The 17843-nt window shown below is 39.2% G+C and overlaps 1 protein-coding gene across 1 annotated transcript; it reads left to right on the forward strand.

The window, feature by feature from the left end:
- Window positions 1-1911: 1911 nt before the first annotated feature.
- On the forward strand, window positions 1912-3511 carry LOC149258521 (ricin B-like lectin R40G3). Its single transcript, XM_089421117.1, has 6 exons — window positions 1912-2047; window positions 2152-2336; window positions 2452-2574; window positions 2787-3125; window positions 3192-3259; window positions 3421-3511. The coding sequence occupies exons 1-6, from the start codon at window positions 1912-1914 to the stop codon at window positions 3509-3511; spliced, it is 942 nt and encodes a 313-aa protein (XP_089277243.1).
- Window positions 3512-17843: the final 14332 nt, after the last annotated feature.

Below are 17843 nucleotides of genomic sequence, written 5' to 3' on the forward strand. Positions count from 1 at the left end.
TCTGTATTGTCCTCCAGCCCACACTGTTCCTATGCCTATTATATTCCATGGCAACATCGTACACAGAGACATCTCTTGCTCATTACTCCTAGTATGGTAATATTGACTAACTCTGCCTGTGTCACAAATCATATAAAAATGGATTTCAGTTAGCTCCGTGGTCCTTGGAGAATAATAATATATACAACTTTCATCCATCATGGCCTCTCAATAGTCCAATTACTTAGCTAATTGTAGACCTATCTTGAAACATTCTATATAATGCCTCTTTTATTACAGGGATGCAGAAATTAGATTTTAGAATGGGAATTGTGCTTCAGCGTTATTTTCATTCAAGCAGCATTTGTGCCAGATATGTCTTTTGGACAATTATGGTTATTCTAAATGGTAATGTTGTGTCAAGTAGTATGTGCTAGCATTTTTATTTTTATGATGATCTGATTTTCATGCTACACTGCAATTTTTTTCATAGGCATTGAGTTGTTTTTCTGCAGAGTATCCAGAAGTCTGAATGCCCTAAAGAATTAGAGCCAGCAGAGTTTTTGGCCAGAGTTTTGGCACTTCTGGAGGGTTTTGGCCAGAGGTTTGTTTAGAATGAGAGTAAGAATGATGATGAGCAAACCTGGAATAGATGCCCATCCAACTGTGGCAAAAAGGATGCCAATTGCTACACAAATTTGCAAAGGGATGGTCCAACCCCAATGCAGCCACCATGGAAACTCTCCAAAATTATATGCATCTACAACTATGTAGTTTACAATCTCACCAGTGGCATGTCTTGGTCTTCCTAGATTGGACAGCCGAAGTTGTTTCTGATATACAACTGCCATCAAGGCCGAACACATTCGCATACCTGTGCGTCTGGAATTGAAGTAATTTTTTTTCTGTTTGCTTAGGTGGGCCAATGCATGTTCTGAATGTAGGGAAGTCTGAAATTCTGTTGACTGTCATTCAATGCGCTTAGGAAGTTTTGCTGTTGGAAAGTTTGATTGGGCTGCATTGAATTAAGCAAGGTTGAAACATTATTGTTGACGTTGTAGCTGTAGTTGTTCTGCATGTTGTTGAATCTCTTTGCAGGGTTGGTTTCATCGTCCCCATATGCTAAGGAGAGGGTCCTCTTGAGAGAATTGAATTTGTTGTCATTCTCCACTGCTATTTCTTCTTGTTTTGGGACAACTTCATATCGGCAATCGCTATTGTTGTCATTGTTATTGCTGAAATTGTTTTGAGAGAGGTTGGAGGACTGGACTTGAACTGCTGTTTCCATTGCCATCCATGGCTTCATCGTTTAAAAAACCATCTATGAAAGGATCGTCACTCTCTAATAACCCACTGAAAGAGGCAATTTTGGGCAGTTGCAGTTTGTTTTGCTGATCAATATCAGGCAAAGAAGCCATCACTTCATCTGCACTTGGTGATTCATCTCGTTCTACCCCTTGTACTCTCTGAGAATGACCATTTTTCTTGTAAATTCGGCATAGCACCCAATCATCAAGCTGGACAACAAAAGTGCCATCAAAATCAACAATACCAATTTTAGTTGAATGAATCAATTCCTATTCATAAAGAATCAAAACACAAGAACTGTGAAAGGAAAATCATTCATATTGATCAATATTCAAGAAGACATCACTTTGTAGGGTGTGTTATTTGTATTTACACAATTGATTTTTTTGGAGTAGTCTACCTAGGCGAAGGAATTGCCCGGTTTCCGTCGCCGCCCAGAAAATCGTCCAGCTCCGGCCGTCGGCAATCCCTCCGTCCTCCGCCACCCTCCCCTAGCTCCGCCACCCTCCGTCCACCGCTCCGCATTCATTTCCTGACATTTCCTGACAGATCGGATCGGAGCTGGCAATCCTGACATTCTCTGACAGATCGGATCAGCGCTGGAATTGCCGCAGCGGAGAGTTGATGTCATTTCCAATTCGAAATGGAGGAATTGCTAAACCGCGGGCTGCTCCCCCAACCAACACGACTCGGCCCCTGCAGCTCACTCACCTTCCTCCTCGACTCGGCGCCTGCAGCTCACCACAAAACTCCGGCCCAGGCAATTCCTCCGCTCTGCAACTCACCACGCAGGGGACGTCACCTTCAGGTTCAGGCGTAATTGGGTGAGTGCCGATTTTTAATATTTGTTGGTAAATTGAACAGTGGGTGCTTCACAAGGAGTCCATCCACCACGAGGTGAGCAGAGTTCATTCTATCCACCACAGGCTAATGTCGAGCCACAAGGACATACGGTTAAGATCCATTGTGAAGCCAACCCAGAGTATTTCTTGGCTGCTCGTGGTGATGTTGCAGTGCTTGCGCTGGAAAACCCACATGATCCTCATCAGGTATGTTCATCAGTTTGAGCTACTTTATTTGAAGCTCGCTGAAAGCATTTGTTCATCTAATAATTGATGATTGATCACTATCCTTATTCCCCTGTTTGATGGAACCTTTTGTCAGCAATGGATCAAAGTAGATTCATGGGGCCTTCGAGTCAAGGATGAAGCTGGCTTCCCAGCGTTTGCCTTTGTGAACAAGGCCACCAGACATGCTCTGAAACACGGGGATAAAGAATGGGACCAGGTAAAACTTTCTATTTCCCTTTTCCTTTTAGTTTCATTGTTTAATATAGCCTCTCCTCTGGATATGTAGAGAAGTCTTATTCACTGCAATGCTATAAACCACCTTAACTCAGGGTTTCAGAATGCCAGGGTCTTGGGCATTATGGGCTGCAACAGAGTTGTTTACAATGGTGGTCCCCTAATCCATAGTTTTTGTTGAATGTTGTTGAACAGATATACTTGGCAGATTATAATCATGACAAGGCAGAGCAGTCTGTTCTGTGGACCTTAAGTGCAGATGTTGGAAATAGGTATCAATGTCTGAGGCCTGTGAACAACATTAATTTGAATATGGATGCGAAAGCTGTAGATAGCCATGTTGGAGGAATACGTGATGGAAATGAACTCATCCTCTTTGAGTGGAAGAAACAGAGCAACCAGAAATGGAAGCTCCAGCCCATCTATTGTAAGCAATCTAACAATAACAAGTTGTCTTTCAAGCTCTTTATTGAAAGTAGCATCATTTTTGTAAGTTTATCAATAGAAAGGACGGAGGGTTCATGCTACTTGAAAGTTTATCATTTCTGACATTTTCTGTAAGTTTTTCTGGCATCATTTTCCACATTCTTTTGTTTTCAGGTTTGGGTGTTCATCATAAGTTTTCTTGGCCTTGCACCTCTTGCTGAACGTATAGGCTTTGTCACCGAGTAAGTGAAAAATTGCATGGTATATGTACATAGGTTACGTGTAATCTATACCTTGTACTGCAATTGTTTATACACTTGGAATGGTCACTGCAGTGCAGTGACTTCATAAAATATTATGTTTGTTGGTTATACAATCTGATGTTTTGTGTAAATTGTTGCAGACAAATTACATTCTACACTGGACCAACAAGTGAGATTCTTATATGTATATGGAATATGTACTCATATTTGTGGATACAAGATATGAGCTAATTGATATATATGAGAAATTGTTTGACATTTCGAAGTAACTGATGCAAATATATTGTTAATTAATTCTCCTATAGTTGGTGGGCTGCTCAACGCCAGATGTGGAAATGTAACAGAGATGCTCATTGTAGTGTTTGCACTTTACCATGGAAAGACCAATGTGGTCAAGTATTCTCTACTAGGCTCTGTGCTTTCCAGCTTACTTTTTGTGCTTGGCACATCTCTCTTTTGTGGAGGAATTGCCAACATGAAAAAAGAACAATGGTTTGACAAGGCATGTGATATATTTTTAGTTTTTCTTTAACAACCTAGGCCACCAAAACAAGTCCGACCTGCTCATGATATTCATTCATTAGGGCCTAACCATGGGTGTTGTATTGCTATATGACGTAGGTTATTTCTGGAATCGACTCCAGTCTTCTCATGATGGCTTCACTGTGTCTCATGCTACCCTTGGCCCTTCAACAATCTATGGCATATAGTGAAGCAGCTGTATCAACATTACAACTGTCTAGAGTCAGTAGCATCATCATGCTGATAGCTTATGCTGCATATTTGTTCTTCCAATTAAGGACACACAGACAATTGTTTGAAGAAGGCCCAGAAACAAAGGAGCTTTTTCTCTGAATCCTCAGCAACAAGAATTCTTTGTCTTGGGTGGTTCCACTCCATCCCCATCTCCATATACATCCATAATATTAACTCTATTGAGAGACAATTGAGACTTATAGGAATCTGAATTCAGCATTTTCTTGCTCACATTAGTGTAAATCTCCTTGACCACAATTTGGAATGCATGCAATACATTTGTATTATCCAGAGCCAATTCATAGTCAAATGAATCCATGCATGATTGACTACAAGCAATGGCTTATCTAATCATGATTCAGTGTTTGGAGGCTGCCAATTTGACTCAGAGGAAGAGGTAAGTGACGCTCCAATGGTAATTGGGGATCTCCTTCTAGATTTGCAGGACACTGGCTTGGAGCTTGCAGCTCTGGATGAATCTACGTCAAATGGAAAAATTTTGTATCGTCTCAGATCGAAACTAGAATGTGTCTTGGAAAGGAGAGGCAAAAATGGTGATTTTTGGCACTCTAAATTTCTCGATTTCTTAGTGGCATTGTCTGATAGACGGTGTGATCTTGTTGAAAAGTGGCTTCACTGCAACACTGCAGAATTTTCTGGGAATTCTGATGTACAAAAGTTGCAACTGGAGGCAATTTTATCACTTGCAGAACTGAAATAGAGACTCTCTGTATGTGTTTGTAAATGTTCTGTATGTTTTTGGCGATGTGTTCCAGAGAAGGGCCATTCCTTTAATCACTCTTGTATGGGTAACCATTGTTGCCATGAAAAGTGCAGATATTGCTCTCTTGAATCACACCAAGGAAATGAATTGGAGGAATGCCGAAATTTGGCAGGTCATGATGGGAGTCATGATTGCAAAAAGAAAAATCATACATGTATGAAGCTCTATTCTTTATTTGATAAATCATCTAATTGTAACAAATTTTGTTGCTTGAAGGTTGGCCATGAAGGTTACAAATGCTACAAATTGGCAAATGCCTACAAAATGTTCATTCTAATAAAATGAAAAGTTATTTGCAAGTGGGATGTTGTCTTTTAACAAGTAGACTTCCAAGGGTTGCCAAACAAAAGTCCCCATATGGATTATTAAGCAATGATGCATTTGAGATTAGGACAAATTCTATATCAGCATATTATTGTACAACCTTAACTAATGCATTGACTAGCTTTTCCACTAGGCAATCAACTAGTGTAACGGATTTCACTTCGAGTGGAGCTTTTCCAATATAATTGACTACAACCAATGACTTATCTAATCATTTGAATATGAATTCTCATGGTGAATCTGATACAAAAATTCCATCTATAAGGGACATTTGTCTGCTCCAATGGTTGACTAAGACAATTGAAGTTGTCGATGTTAATGTAGGTACGATAAATGACACAAGAAAGACTTGATAGAAATAGTGTGTTAGTGTTGCTTTCATGGCATGTATCCTAAAGGAATTGATCTCAATAGACATTCAGATGCACAAGTTTAATCTAAATGGGAGAATGATATGACTAAAGATTGTAATTCCTTTGATGAAAAATAAAAGTTGAGACTTAGCTCCCCAGGCATAAAGAAAGAATGTGATGAAATGTCTAATGGTCTACAAGACTAAATTTACCATCTGCAAGTGTTATTGATAAACATAAATTTACTCGTGAAAAAAATCTTCTCTCAACAAGATCGTATTCATATTGACTACATTGAAATCTTTGCACCTATTGCAAATATGAACTCTTATCTACTTATTCTTTCACACATTATTCATTCTGTATAAGAGTTATAACATACATCAATTGTATGTCAATAGTGTTTTTTTACATGGTGTTCTCACCAAGGATAATTTTAGGGGCGAATGTTCGCCCTTTGGCGAAATTAAGGGGTTTTAAATTTTTAGTGGGCGAATATTTTGTATCATAGTACATTTTTACAAATCACCTCAAATAGCCCACCTTATTTTAAGGGAGAGGGTAAAAAAGGTAAATTTAGCCCTTGAAATTAGGACTTACAACCTTCCATTCGCCCATTTTCAAGAATAGGTTTTATTTAAGTGAATCCATTCGCCCATTTTCAAGAATAGGTTTTATTTAAGTGAATCCTATGGGCCAAATAGAGGTATGGTAAATTAATAAAAATATAAATAAATGAGAGGTATGGTAAATAAATAAAACATTTTTTATATTTACTCCATAAGCCACCTTATATACATGTAAGGGTGTAAACAAATAAAAATATAAGTAAAGTGGAGGTATGGTAAATAAATAAAACGCCTTTTTATACTTACTCAAAAGGTATGTGTTGTTGGGAAAAGTATCCAATACGGAATGACCCTATCCCACTCTAAGGGTGATAGTACCTCAGCAACAATCAAAGCAAAGCTATTTGAGATTACTTCTTTATGAGATGTAAAAGAGGGGGGAAATAGATCCACTAACCGATGTCTTTCGCTAATGATTGATCCAATCTTCTCTCTTTGCTGCTTACTCCCAGCTCCTTGCTCTTTCACTGGCCCAGCTACAACAAGATCCTGCAAAATGGCAAGAGAGGGAAACTACAAGAAGCATACATTCATAATTGATTTAAGGATTAGAATAAATCAAATATACAAGTACAACAATACATCATTGAAACACATGTATATAGAAGAACCTCAAATGCTTTATTAATGGAAGAAGTAAAGTTCAGGAAGTGATACAACCATAAGAGGCCCAATCCAGCATCACCTCCCAGCAGAAAGAAATCTCCTCTTCACCTCCTTCAAGCAAATCACCCAATAGTTCTATACTCAAACCAACAGCACTTCCTTACATTCACAAGATTCCATCCTCTCTAGACCTCATGAGAGAGCTCTATATATAGGAGTTTTGGAGAAAGGATGAGTCAGCTTGAAGCTGGCATGAAGCTGACTAGTGTCCTCTCCCACTTCAGTTATTCTTCAGTTCTTGAGTCCACTTGGAGGTTCTTGCTTCCACTTGGAGATCTAGACCCTCTTACTCATCACCAGTCGAATTCCTTGATCCAAGTGTCATTTTGGAAGCTTCCTGGGCATTGACACCTTGAGGAATGACTGTGCCACATGTCCCAACTCGCCCAGCGCAGGTAGCCTTCTTTGCAGTTGACATTCAGTGCAGGTAGACAGTGGAGCTCTTGACATTCAGCGCAGATTCTCAGTGGAGCAGTTGACATGATCCAGAATTGCCTTGTTTTTGAGTGTTTTCAGGTGGAGAACTGATATTCAGTGCTGTAGTTTGCTGACCTTGTTCCTCTAGGGGTAGGAACAACATGTTTAGGGACTTTGGATCCCTTAGATTATGGACATTTCATGCTTCATGTTGTAAGGCACAAAAATGTCTATAACAGTTGCCCCCTAAAGTATGAGGTCGTTTATCGGGTGAAATGCTTTATCAGGAGGATCCGAAGTTCATTCAATCGCTGAGAGGTGACCTGTAATACAATACATTATTTTTCATTCTGCTTTCATGATCTAGCTGAGGCGGGCATTCCCATGCTCAGCTTTATAAATTCATTTTGGTACATAGGACAGACGATCGTCTGATGATAGACTGATAATTCTCTGCTGAAATTGTCATCCTTTGAGTAGGATGATCATCTGCTGCAATGATGTACATGTCAAATGTCTTTATATTTCCTGAATATATATCGCAGCCCGGATGGATGAAACTAGATCCGAGGTCTTCAAACTCGTTCGATCTTCACTCTAAGTACAAGTCGATCCATGTGAGAATTGCGCTGAAGTCGAACATGGAAAGACATCGCTTGATTACCGGTCAATGATGTGAACCGTTAACAAGCGCGAGAGGAATCACCGATAATGATAATGACCCTCAAGGTACTGCAGTACAATTCACGTGGTGTGAATAAAGGACTTGGCGTCGAACACCACGCAAAATCTTTTGGTCGAAGGTCATTGATGTATACCTGTCGCCGGAAGTGAGAAACTTGCCATTGAGGCATGCAAGCTTCAAAGTACTGAGGGGGGGTTGTTCCTAGATCAACTTCTTGGATAATGAGCTGAAGTCGACAAGAAGCGATCCGTCAAAGGAGGGCCTTAATGAATCCCACATTAGTGACACGGAACGGAGCTAATGATTTTAATGGAGGTGAAAACAATCTGTGACATATGATTCAGGGTGGCGATCATGGATGGATGAAGGATAATGTATGGCAGTGGATGGGACACGGTTGACTCTTTCTGAACAACATCTCTTGAACATATAACGACACTGATGCGATGGATCGGTAGCATTACCCCAAATGTGGATGGTTTGGCGAGACCATGGTGATGAGACCGGTGAATGAAACAACGCAACCCGATGTGATACAGAGGAAAAGTGTCATGTTCAAGAGCGACTTGCTACCATTACAGCTTTGAGGTTCTCCCAATTTTTCCCCAGTCATTTCTGATCAGTACCTCTTTATTTTTGTCAAGCTTGAGGAGGATAACATATGCTTGTTCTATAACCTGCCCATCGGGCAAGCCTATCGCTATGTTTTAACGAGCCTAGCGATAGGGAAACTCGTTCTCGTCTAAAGACACGTTTGTCGCTATTTAATCATTTTAACGAGTCTAACGACAAGGAAAACTCGGTCCTTTTCATTTTTAGAGAGTCTGAAAAGGTACAGAAAGTTAACTCCAAAATTCCTTTTTCATCATCTAATCCCTTAAGTCCGAAAAAGTATAAAACAATACAGAAGGGATGAATTTTCGATAACTTTAACGAGCCGAATAAAACAAGCGCTCGACCTTTTTGTGCAATAATCCCTCAGGTCCAAAAAGATTAAAATCTAGAGGAGGGATAGCTCTTCCGGTCACTTTAACGAGCTGGAAGGCCAAAACTCGGCAAACTTTTCATATTTTTCGAGTCAGATGAAAAGAGCTCAAAGAAGACTCGTCTTTTGAGGAACGAGTGATAAACAGGGATAGCAGCAGATTCCAGGTACAGGTTGGAATTTTCCAATCACGGCAGTGTCACAAGGATGGCTAGGTGACATCACTCTTCGCAGCTGTTCCTCAAAATGGGTAAACAATCATATGGAGGTGAACGATCGGCCAAATGATGGTGGAGGTGGTAGGTGCAAAACACGACCAAGGCTTTTTATGGCTGATAAATTTACGATCACAAAGGTTATTTACCGGAATAGGTTCATTTTTTATTTAAAAATGAGCTTAAACTCTGGGGGAAACATTGCTCACTGCTTTTATTTATTTTTTAACGAGCATGAAGACCGCATTAAAACTGCTCAGATCTTGCGTTTATTTTTTAACGAGCATGAACTTTATGCTAAAACTGCTCGATGATAAGTTTGCATGCCCCCAGCATAATAATTCAAATCGAGGTGCACGCCCCCCAAGCTTCATTGCATTCAACTCGGTGGTTGGAATGAAGGTTTACTTCGAGGATTTGTTTTATTTTTTAATGAGGTTGACACAAGATAGGAACTATCCTCGACTCCTTATTTCATTTTTTAACGAGGTTGACATGAGATAGGAACTATCCTCGAAGTTTTAGATCCATTAGAAATAGAAGCTTTCATATTCCACTGTGGCCACTTCCGCCAGACTACTTAGAGGCGGTAGGGCAAAAGTACCCATTAAAGCAGGGTCTTTTAGGAGACCTACTCCGATATTTTGGAGTGAATGATTGCTTTCATGGATCATTGGAATGCTTCCCGTAACTTGCGAACTGTTGGGGAGAAAAGTTTGTTGGTCAACGATTGTAATTCCTCCTTGGAAGGGAAATGAAATCTTCCTAAAATAGGTCGACACAACAGCTGCCATGGCATATATCCATGGTCTTCCTAGTAGGATGTTGTAATCAAGATTCCCATCGATGACTTCAACATCTATTTCTACCGTTTTTCCCTCTAGTTCAACTTTCAAGTTACTTAGGATACCATATGGCGTATATGTCCTTTCGTCGAATGCTTTTAATGTCGTCGAAGATCGCGACAAGGTTGGAGATCCTAAAGTTTTCCAGCAACTCATCGACATAATGCATGTAGATGCCCCCTCATCAATAATTGTTCGATGAACAGTTTTGTTGAGGGCTTTCACCTGAATAAGGAAAGCTAGTTGAGCTGGTAACTGAGGGTCATATCCTTTATGATCAAAGGCCACAAGATTGGAATCCATTGGGTCAATCCCACCTATTGCTGATAATAAAGCTTGCTCTTGGGAGAAGCAATTTTGCGGTACCTCAAGTGTCGACATAGCGGACGGCGATTGGGCCAGGTCCTCTATCTGTGCTATTTTCGCACAAGGATTAAATGTCGATTTGTGTACTGCTCCCTTTTGCGACTTTATCATTGGCTTAGGAACGATGGGTGGCACAACTTTGGTCAAAGTTGTTGTCGAACTACTAGGTTGTTCATTAGCCTTGTTGTTCGACAGCTTTGGATTCCTGTAATCTTTATTCCTTGTCAAAGCATCATTTTGCTGCTTCGATACAGACAACATAAGCACTTGGGATCGGGAAGCATTTTGATTAGCAACCAGATTTTGACCTGGGTTGGGAAACGGATCAGTCAATACTGCTGGGGTTTTTGAACTCTTAAAGAGTTTCTTAACTTCAGCTATATGTGGACAATCTTTCGTCCAATGATCCTCATCGCATATATGACACCCTGCCGGGGGTTTCCTTTTTCTCCCTTTCTTTTTCTTCTTGCCCCCTGGTTGCTTCAGTTGTTTGCCCTTGTCAGTCGACATGGCATTTACTTCTGAGGCAAGAAGTTCTTCATTTGCATTTTGACTAGAAATTTTGTGTTTTCTAATCACGCCATCGCTGGTGTGAGAGTCATTGTTTGATTTAGGAGGAGGAGGAATTGAGAATTCCGGTCTAGGGGCGTCAGGTATTTTGTCGTAGAGCGTGCCGGACTGAGTATCGACCAAGTCCAGATATTGCACACGAGCGATAACCTGCTCTTCCGTTACGACTCCCCCCTTTGCCACATCTTCCGTGATGGCAGGAAGTAATGACTTGATAAACCATTCAGCTAATAGCTGATCGGGAACGTACGTTTTTACCATCCTACGACGACGTCGCCACTCATGTATATGATCAGATATATGGGTGGCAGTCATCTGTTTGAAGTTGGTAAGGAGTTCTGTTCCCGTATCATACCTTATTGGTAATTGAAAATGGGTTAAAAAGGTTGTGGCTAAGGTACTGAAGTTGTCGAACGAAGCTCTAGGCAATTCAATGTACCATTTTGCCGCTGGACCCGTTAACGTCCTCTAAAAGAGGCGAAGTCTTATCAAATCATCATTCAGGGTGTTCGATGAACACCATAGATGGAATGTCATCACATGATTCGACGGGTCTTCACCCGGATTTCCATTAAATTTAGGAATATCTGACGGAAGTTTTTGTGGAATCGCTGGCCACCAAGTTGCATAAGCAATTGGATCATTCGTCAGCCGGTTTAGATCTGGTAATTCTAGAGTTGCTACAAAGGGAAATTTTTGATTCAGGTTAGGCGAAGCATACCCAGGATAAGATGGGATCGCCTGAGAAATGGGTCTCTGCAAACCAGCATAATGCTGGCAACTTTGACAAGGTTGATGGGCATAACCATTATAGTATGGTTGCCCATTACTTACAAAGACTTGTTGCTCAGGTCCTTGATATGATTGCTGGAATGGCGGTTGTTGAGATTGAACCAACTCTGGTTGTTGGACCATTTGTTGTTGACCAATACTGGATGATTGACCAGGATGAGGAGTCACACTACTTGTTTGAGCCTGAGTCGCTCCAGATAAGGAGGCACTACCCTGAGATTGTGATTGAGTCGTTGAGACAAGAGGTTGTTGTATTGCAACCTGAGAAACTTGGGGTTGACATACAACAGGTGGAGCTTGTACTTGCGACACATTCACTATAGCAGGTATGGTGGGAATATTCGACACAGGGTGTACTGGTTGCATTGAATATACAACCCCTGGTTGTTGAGGCAGTATTGGTACCCAACCGCTGGATGTAATTCCAGTTTGACCTGAACTTTGTTGTAAACTCCCATACGGTTGTTCTCTGTGAGGGAACAATGAAAGAGCATACTGCCCTCCATATGGTGGAAATCCAGTACTTAAAGGGTAAATTGGCCTTCGAAGACACATTGGATCAATTTGTTGAGTTTCAACATAAGAAATACCAGATGATAATCCGGATGAAGAAATAGGAACTAACCATGTCGTCGTCCCTGATTGGACTCTGGCTTGTTGTTGACAATTTGCCGGGACAGATGGTATACCAGCGAACATCGTTGGAGTAGCAGCAGAAGGCTCTGTTGCTGTTGTGTCGGACGACACAGTCCTAGATGTCGGCGGTTGTTCAGACATATCTCGTCTATCCAAAAGATTTCTTAGCGATTCTACAAGAACTTACGATGCCAAAAGACTAACTTCGAAGATCAACGAGGGAATGGTGATGATTATCTCGTTTAAAATAAATTTTAACGACGCTTAGACACAACTTGCTTTTTCACTTTTAAAGAGTCGAGAAAAAGCTAAAGATGACTCTAGTCTCCTTCGATGTTTTAACGAGCCCGAAGTGACAAATGCTCGGATGGACTTTTTCAGTTATAGAGTTTGAAAAAGGCCAAAAGAAACTACTCTGGAGTTCTAGGCAGAGGGTGTGCCAAACTTTTCGCAAAACCACAGAATACGTTTTACGGTACGGGTGGTCGATCTTCGTGAATGCTGTGTTCACTGCATTGCGATCAGTAGGGTGGCCGACACGGCTTCCTATGGATAAAGGCTTTATTCCTATAGGGGTCTCCCAATATATACGCGACGGTACGTGCGAGCACAAGTCCGTATTGATACTTATCGCTTCACCGTGGAGGAATCACCCAACCACTCAACGCTAAGATATCACGTTTAATGACGCCGGAACACGTCTCTAGCTTAGACCTCTATGTGTTTGTGTTATGTTTCAATGCATTGTTATGTAAATTCAATTCATTTTAATGTTGATCTTGTTTAGCAGTTTGCCTTTATGGATCACCACGTGATGTATAATACAACTTCCTAAATGCAGTCTAAGATGATAAGAAAGCTTTTCAATCTTTCAACTTTGAAAATATTAACTACTGAGGGAAAAGAAAGACATCATCTTTTCACACAGATCATAGAGCACACACTAATGCACTTTTTCCTAAATCAACATACAAGCTGTCAAAATGCACATGCACAATGCAGGTATTTCTTTTCTCTTTCTTAATGTTGATGTAATACAAAAAGAAAGCTGTTGTATAATTTTGAATTCAATTTCAAGTGAAAGCAAATAAGCTTTGTCCAAAATCAAAAGACACGTTAAGATTTACTTGTTTCAACACTAGAAATGCATAAATTCAAACCATATGACAAAAGCAAAAGCTCAATCAGCTATGAACAGCAAAAAAACTAACTCTTAAGATCAAAACGACACTTATCACAGGTCTAGATCTAAGAGGCCACAACAAGACTAGTTCACTTTTCGTTATGGGAAACTACAAATGGCATAAGAAATACACAAAGAACAAATACAGTTTCTTTATACAACCGAGGCGGAATAGTGGCAAGGAAAGGTGGTTTCAGATAGGTACATTGACTGATAACAGGCTGCAAAAACAAGGATGAAAACAGGGCAATAAACAGCAGGGAACTCCAGTAGCACAAGGCAAAATTGGTTCAGCGCAGGTAGTACACTGTCAGTTTGACATTCAACGCAGGTAGCCCCTTCGGGACCTGCGATGAAATGCAGACTGCCTTCACAGTGCCTGCAATGAAGAGATAAACTTTCGTTTTTCTCAGTTTCCGGGTCACAGATTGCTCAAAAATTCACAGTTTTTGGCCAAATCAGAAGCTATCAATCAAGTACACACTAAAGGATGAAAAGCTATCACTAAGAGCTGTTCAGAGTCCTTGTGGATCAGCTCTTCAAATCATAAACATGCCTAGAAACTGAGCTAGAGTAGCTGCCCTCTACTTTGCATTTGAAAGATTCAAATGCAGTTCGATTCAGCACTCCCTGTGTTTATGAAATGAATAGAAAAAACACAAACAACCAACAAGATATGATCCCCAGCGGAGTCGCCAATTTGTTGTTGGGAAAAGTATCCAATACGGAATGACCCTATCCCACTCTAAGGGTGATAGTACCTCAGCAACAATCAAAGAAAAGCTATTTGAGATTACTTCTTTATGAGATGTAAAAGAGGGGGGAAAGAGATCCACTAACCGATGTCTTTCGCTAATGATTGATCCAATCTTCTCTCTTTGCTGCTTACTCCCAGCTCCTTGCTCTTTCACTGGCCCAGCTACAACAAGATCCTGCAAAATGGCAAGAGAGGGAAACTACAAGAAGCATACATTCATAATTGATTTAAGGATTAGAATAAATCAAATATACAAGTACAACAATACATCATTGAAACACATGTATATAGAAGAACCTCAAATGCTTTATTAATGGAAGAAGTAAAGTTCAGGAAGTGATACAACCATAAGAGGCCCAATCCAGCATCACCTCCCAGCAGAAAGAAATCTCCTCTTCACCTCCTTCAAGAAAATCACCCAATAGTTCTATACTCAAACCAACAACACTTCCTTACATTCACAAGATTCCATCCTCTCTAGACCTCATGAAAGAGCTCTATATATATAGGAGTTTTGGAGAAAGGATGAGTCAGCTTGAAGCTGGCATGAAGCTGACTAGTGTCCTCTCCCACTTCAGTTATTCTTCAGTTCTTGAGTCCAATTGGAGGTTCTTGCTTCCACTTGGAGATCTAGACCCTCTTACTCATCACCAGTCGAATTCCTTGATCCAAGTGTCATTTTGGAAGCTTCCTGGGCATTGGCACCTTGAGGAATGACTGTGCCACATGTCCCAACTCGCCCAGCGCAGGTAACCTTCTTTGCAGTTGACATTCAGCGCAGGTAGACAGTGGAGCTCTTGACATTCAGCGCAGATTCTCAGTGGAGCAGTTGACATGATCCAGAATTGCCTTGTTTTTGAGTGTTTTCAGGTGGAGAACTGATATTCAGTGCTGTGGTTTGTTGACCTTGTTCCTCTAGGGGTAGGAACAACATGTTTAGGGACTTTGGATCCCTTAGATTATGGACATTTCATGCTTCATGCTGTAAGGCACAAAAATGTCTATAACAGTATGGTAAATAAATAAAAATATAAATAAACTAGACGTATCGTAAATAAATAAAACCTGTTTTTATATTTAGTCAATAACCCTCATTCTATTTATGAAGGCTCAAGAAAGAGGTTTAAATTAATTGAATCCTATGGGCCAAATACCATATTTGTAAAAGAGGTATGGTAAATTAATAAAAATATAAATAAACGAGAGGTATGGTAAACAAATAAAACATTTTTTTATATTTACTCCATAAGTCACCTTATATTTACGAACACTCAAAAAATGGGTTATATTTAGGTGAAACCTATGGCCAAAATACTATGGGACAAATACCATGGACTAGATTGTTATTAATACCATGCAAAAAACCATTATTAACGCTAATATTAGAATTAATAAAAATAAAAATGGCACATGGTATTGACCCATGGTATTCAGCAAAAGGGCACATGGTATTGACCCATGGTATTCACCTGGAATGTAGCCTATTTAAATGGGGGAATTAAACCAACATGTAGTCTATGCTAAGATTCACTAGGACTTTACAAAGTTTTATTATTTAGTGAAAGACTCGCCAAGATCTTACAAGATTCTATAATTGAGTAAAATATTCGCCATGCCTGGTGAGAGATTCGCCAAACAATTATATATACATATTATATTGTTGATAAAATCGCCTTCCATTTTTCCTATATACCATGGAGATTCGCCCATTTATTATATTTATAAATCTAGGGGGGTTCTTAAAATTTTCCCTGGTTCTCACTGAGGAGATTTATATGGAGCAATTTTTTTACATGGTGTTCTCAATGAGGAGATTTATATGGAGGAACCCAAGGCTTTGAGAAGGGCCACAATCTTGTTTGTCTACTAAAGAAATCCTTTTACACTTTGAAGCAAGCCTCGATAGTGTGGTATAAGAATGATTGATTATTAGTTTTGGTTTCAAGCATCATGAATTTGATTGTAGTGTTTATATTTTGCAAATGATGATACTTACATGTTGGTGACTTAATCATAAATGTGCAAGTGATAATACTTACATGTTGGTGACTTAATCATAAATTGAAGTAGTGTCAACCTAATTTTGGGTTTGAAAAAACAATAAATAGAGATATTTAGAATTACAAACCTGAGTGTGTTGTATTTTTCCTTATGGAAGCCAAGTTTTGCAAATGGATAACAATATATTTATTTACCTAAATATAAATCGCCATTCATTATACATGTTTAGGATGGAACACTATAAACCATTTTTGGCACCATATCAATCAAGAGAGAAATTGATTGAGTGTGCCTTTGAAAATTAATGGTACTCTCTACAAGAAGACTACTAGAGCCTCATTTACTTGATTCATAGCAGATTTGATATATTATTTGATGTTAGTGTGGTCTACAAATTCATGTAGGATATGAAAGAGAGCTGCTTAGAGGCCACAAAAAGGATTGTTTATGAAACATACATATTAGAACAGTATGAAGTACTGCGTTAAGAATATGAAACTAGTCAGTTACTTTGGTCTTGTAAGAAGCAGGCAGAACTATTGACCACTAAAACTGAATATAAGGGTGCATTTAATGTTAACAAAATAAATGTGAATCCACATAATGGATGAGGTTGGCTCCTCATTTGAGCAATAGATTCCAATGTATTATGCAATACAAAATCTTCTTGTTCATAGTAAAATAGTGTATGTGGAGTCTTCATGCCCATTATTTGACAAAATAAGGATATTGTGAATTTCTTGTTCATAGTAAAATAGTGTATGTGGAGGCTTCATGCCCATTATTTGACAAAATAAAGATATTGTGAATCTTATTTATTGCAAGATAAGTGATCACATCATTAATATTTTTGCAGAGTCATTAACAAAAGACAAGTTTACGAAACTTTAAACTATGTTTTGGATTTAAAAAGTTGCAATCATGGTAGACTGTACATAAGACAATTTCACATCTAAAAAGTTTCAGATAGTTGTGTTGACAAATGAGCTTTGAAACATCAATTTCATCATACAATTTGACCTTTTATGGATATTGTTGATTCACAATGGAAGGTCAAATTACTAATTGGTTAGATTCGTCCAAGGTCCCCTAGTTATGCAAGTCGAAGTATCTAAGATAGGTCCCCAAGCTTTGCAAGTCAAAGTATCTAAGATAGGTCCCCAAGCTTTGCAAATCAAAGTATCTGAGATAAAGATCCAAATGCATTTAAGATGATTAATGTTGATTGTTTTTCCTATTTTAGATGAGTTACTTTTAATTTTAAGCCATATATAAATCATACTGATTGTTTTATCATTAAAATTATTTAGTTATCCATTTTATGTCAGCCAATGCTTACTTGTACTTAACACTGTAAAGATATCTTTGAACACAACATTTTCTTGAAATTCATTATTCTTCGTTCCTGTAAGTCCACGGCTCTCTAACAACCATTACCATTGACTTGAGGACATTTAAAGAACATTGTGATATACTTAAAACCCTAGTTTTAAAAATAAGACATAAATTCCTTGAGAATTCACTTTCTTTAGATCCTTTGAAAGCTCATTTTCCATAGGAGTTCATGATTTGTTGTTAACTATCCTCTGCTGCACTTGG

The sequence above is a fragment of the Pinus tabuliformis genome, chromosome 6 (genome assembly GCF_031772625.1).
Source record: "Pinus tabuliformis cultivar Carrire ecotype Pingquan chromosome 6, CPIR1, whole genome shotgun sequence".
NCBI lineage: Eukaryota > Viridiplantae > Streptophyta > Pinopsida > Pinales > Pinaceae > Pinus > Pinus tabuliformis.

What these genes read in the sequence shown, in the direction of transcription:
- LOC149258521 (XM_089421117.1), top strand. Translation starts at nt 1,912, where the DNA reads ATGTCATTTCCAATTCGAAATGGAGGAATTGCTAAACCGCGGGCTGCT. An exon ending in ACCACAAAACTCCGGCCCAG is followed by an intron (nt 2,048 to 2,151) that starts GCAATTCCTCCG and finishes TAAATTGAACAG; the next exon opens with TGGGTGCTTCACAAGGAGTC. An exon ending in CGTATAGGCTTTGTCACCGA is followed by an intron (nt 3,260 to 3,420) that starts GTAAGTGAAAAA and finishes AAATTGTTGCAG; the next exon opens with ACAAATTACATTCTACACTG.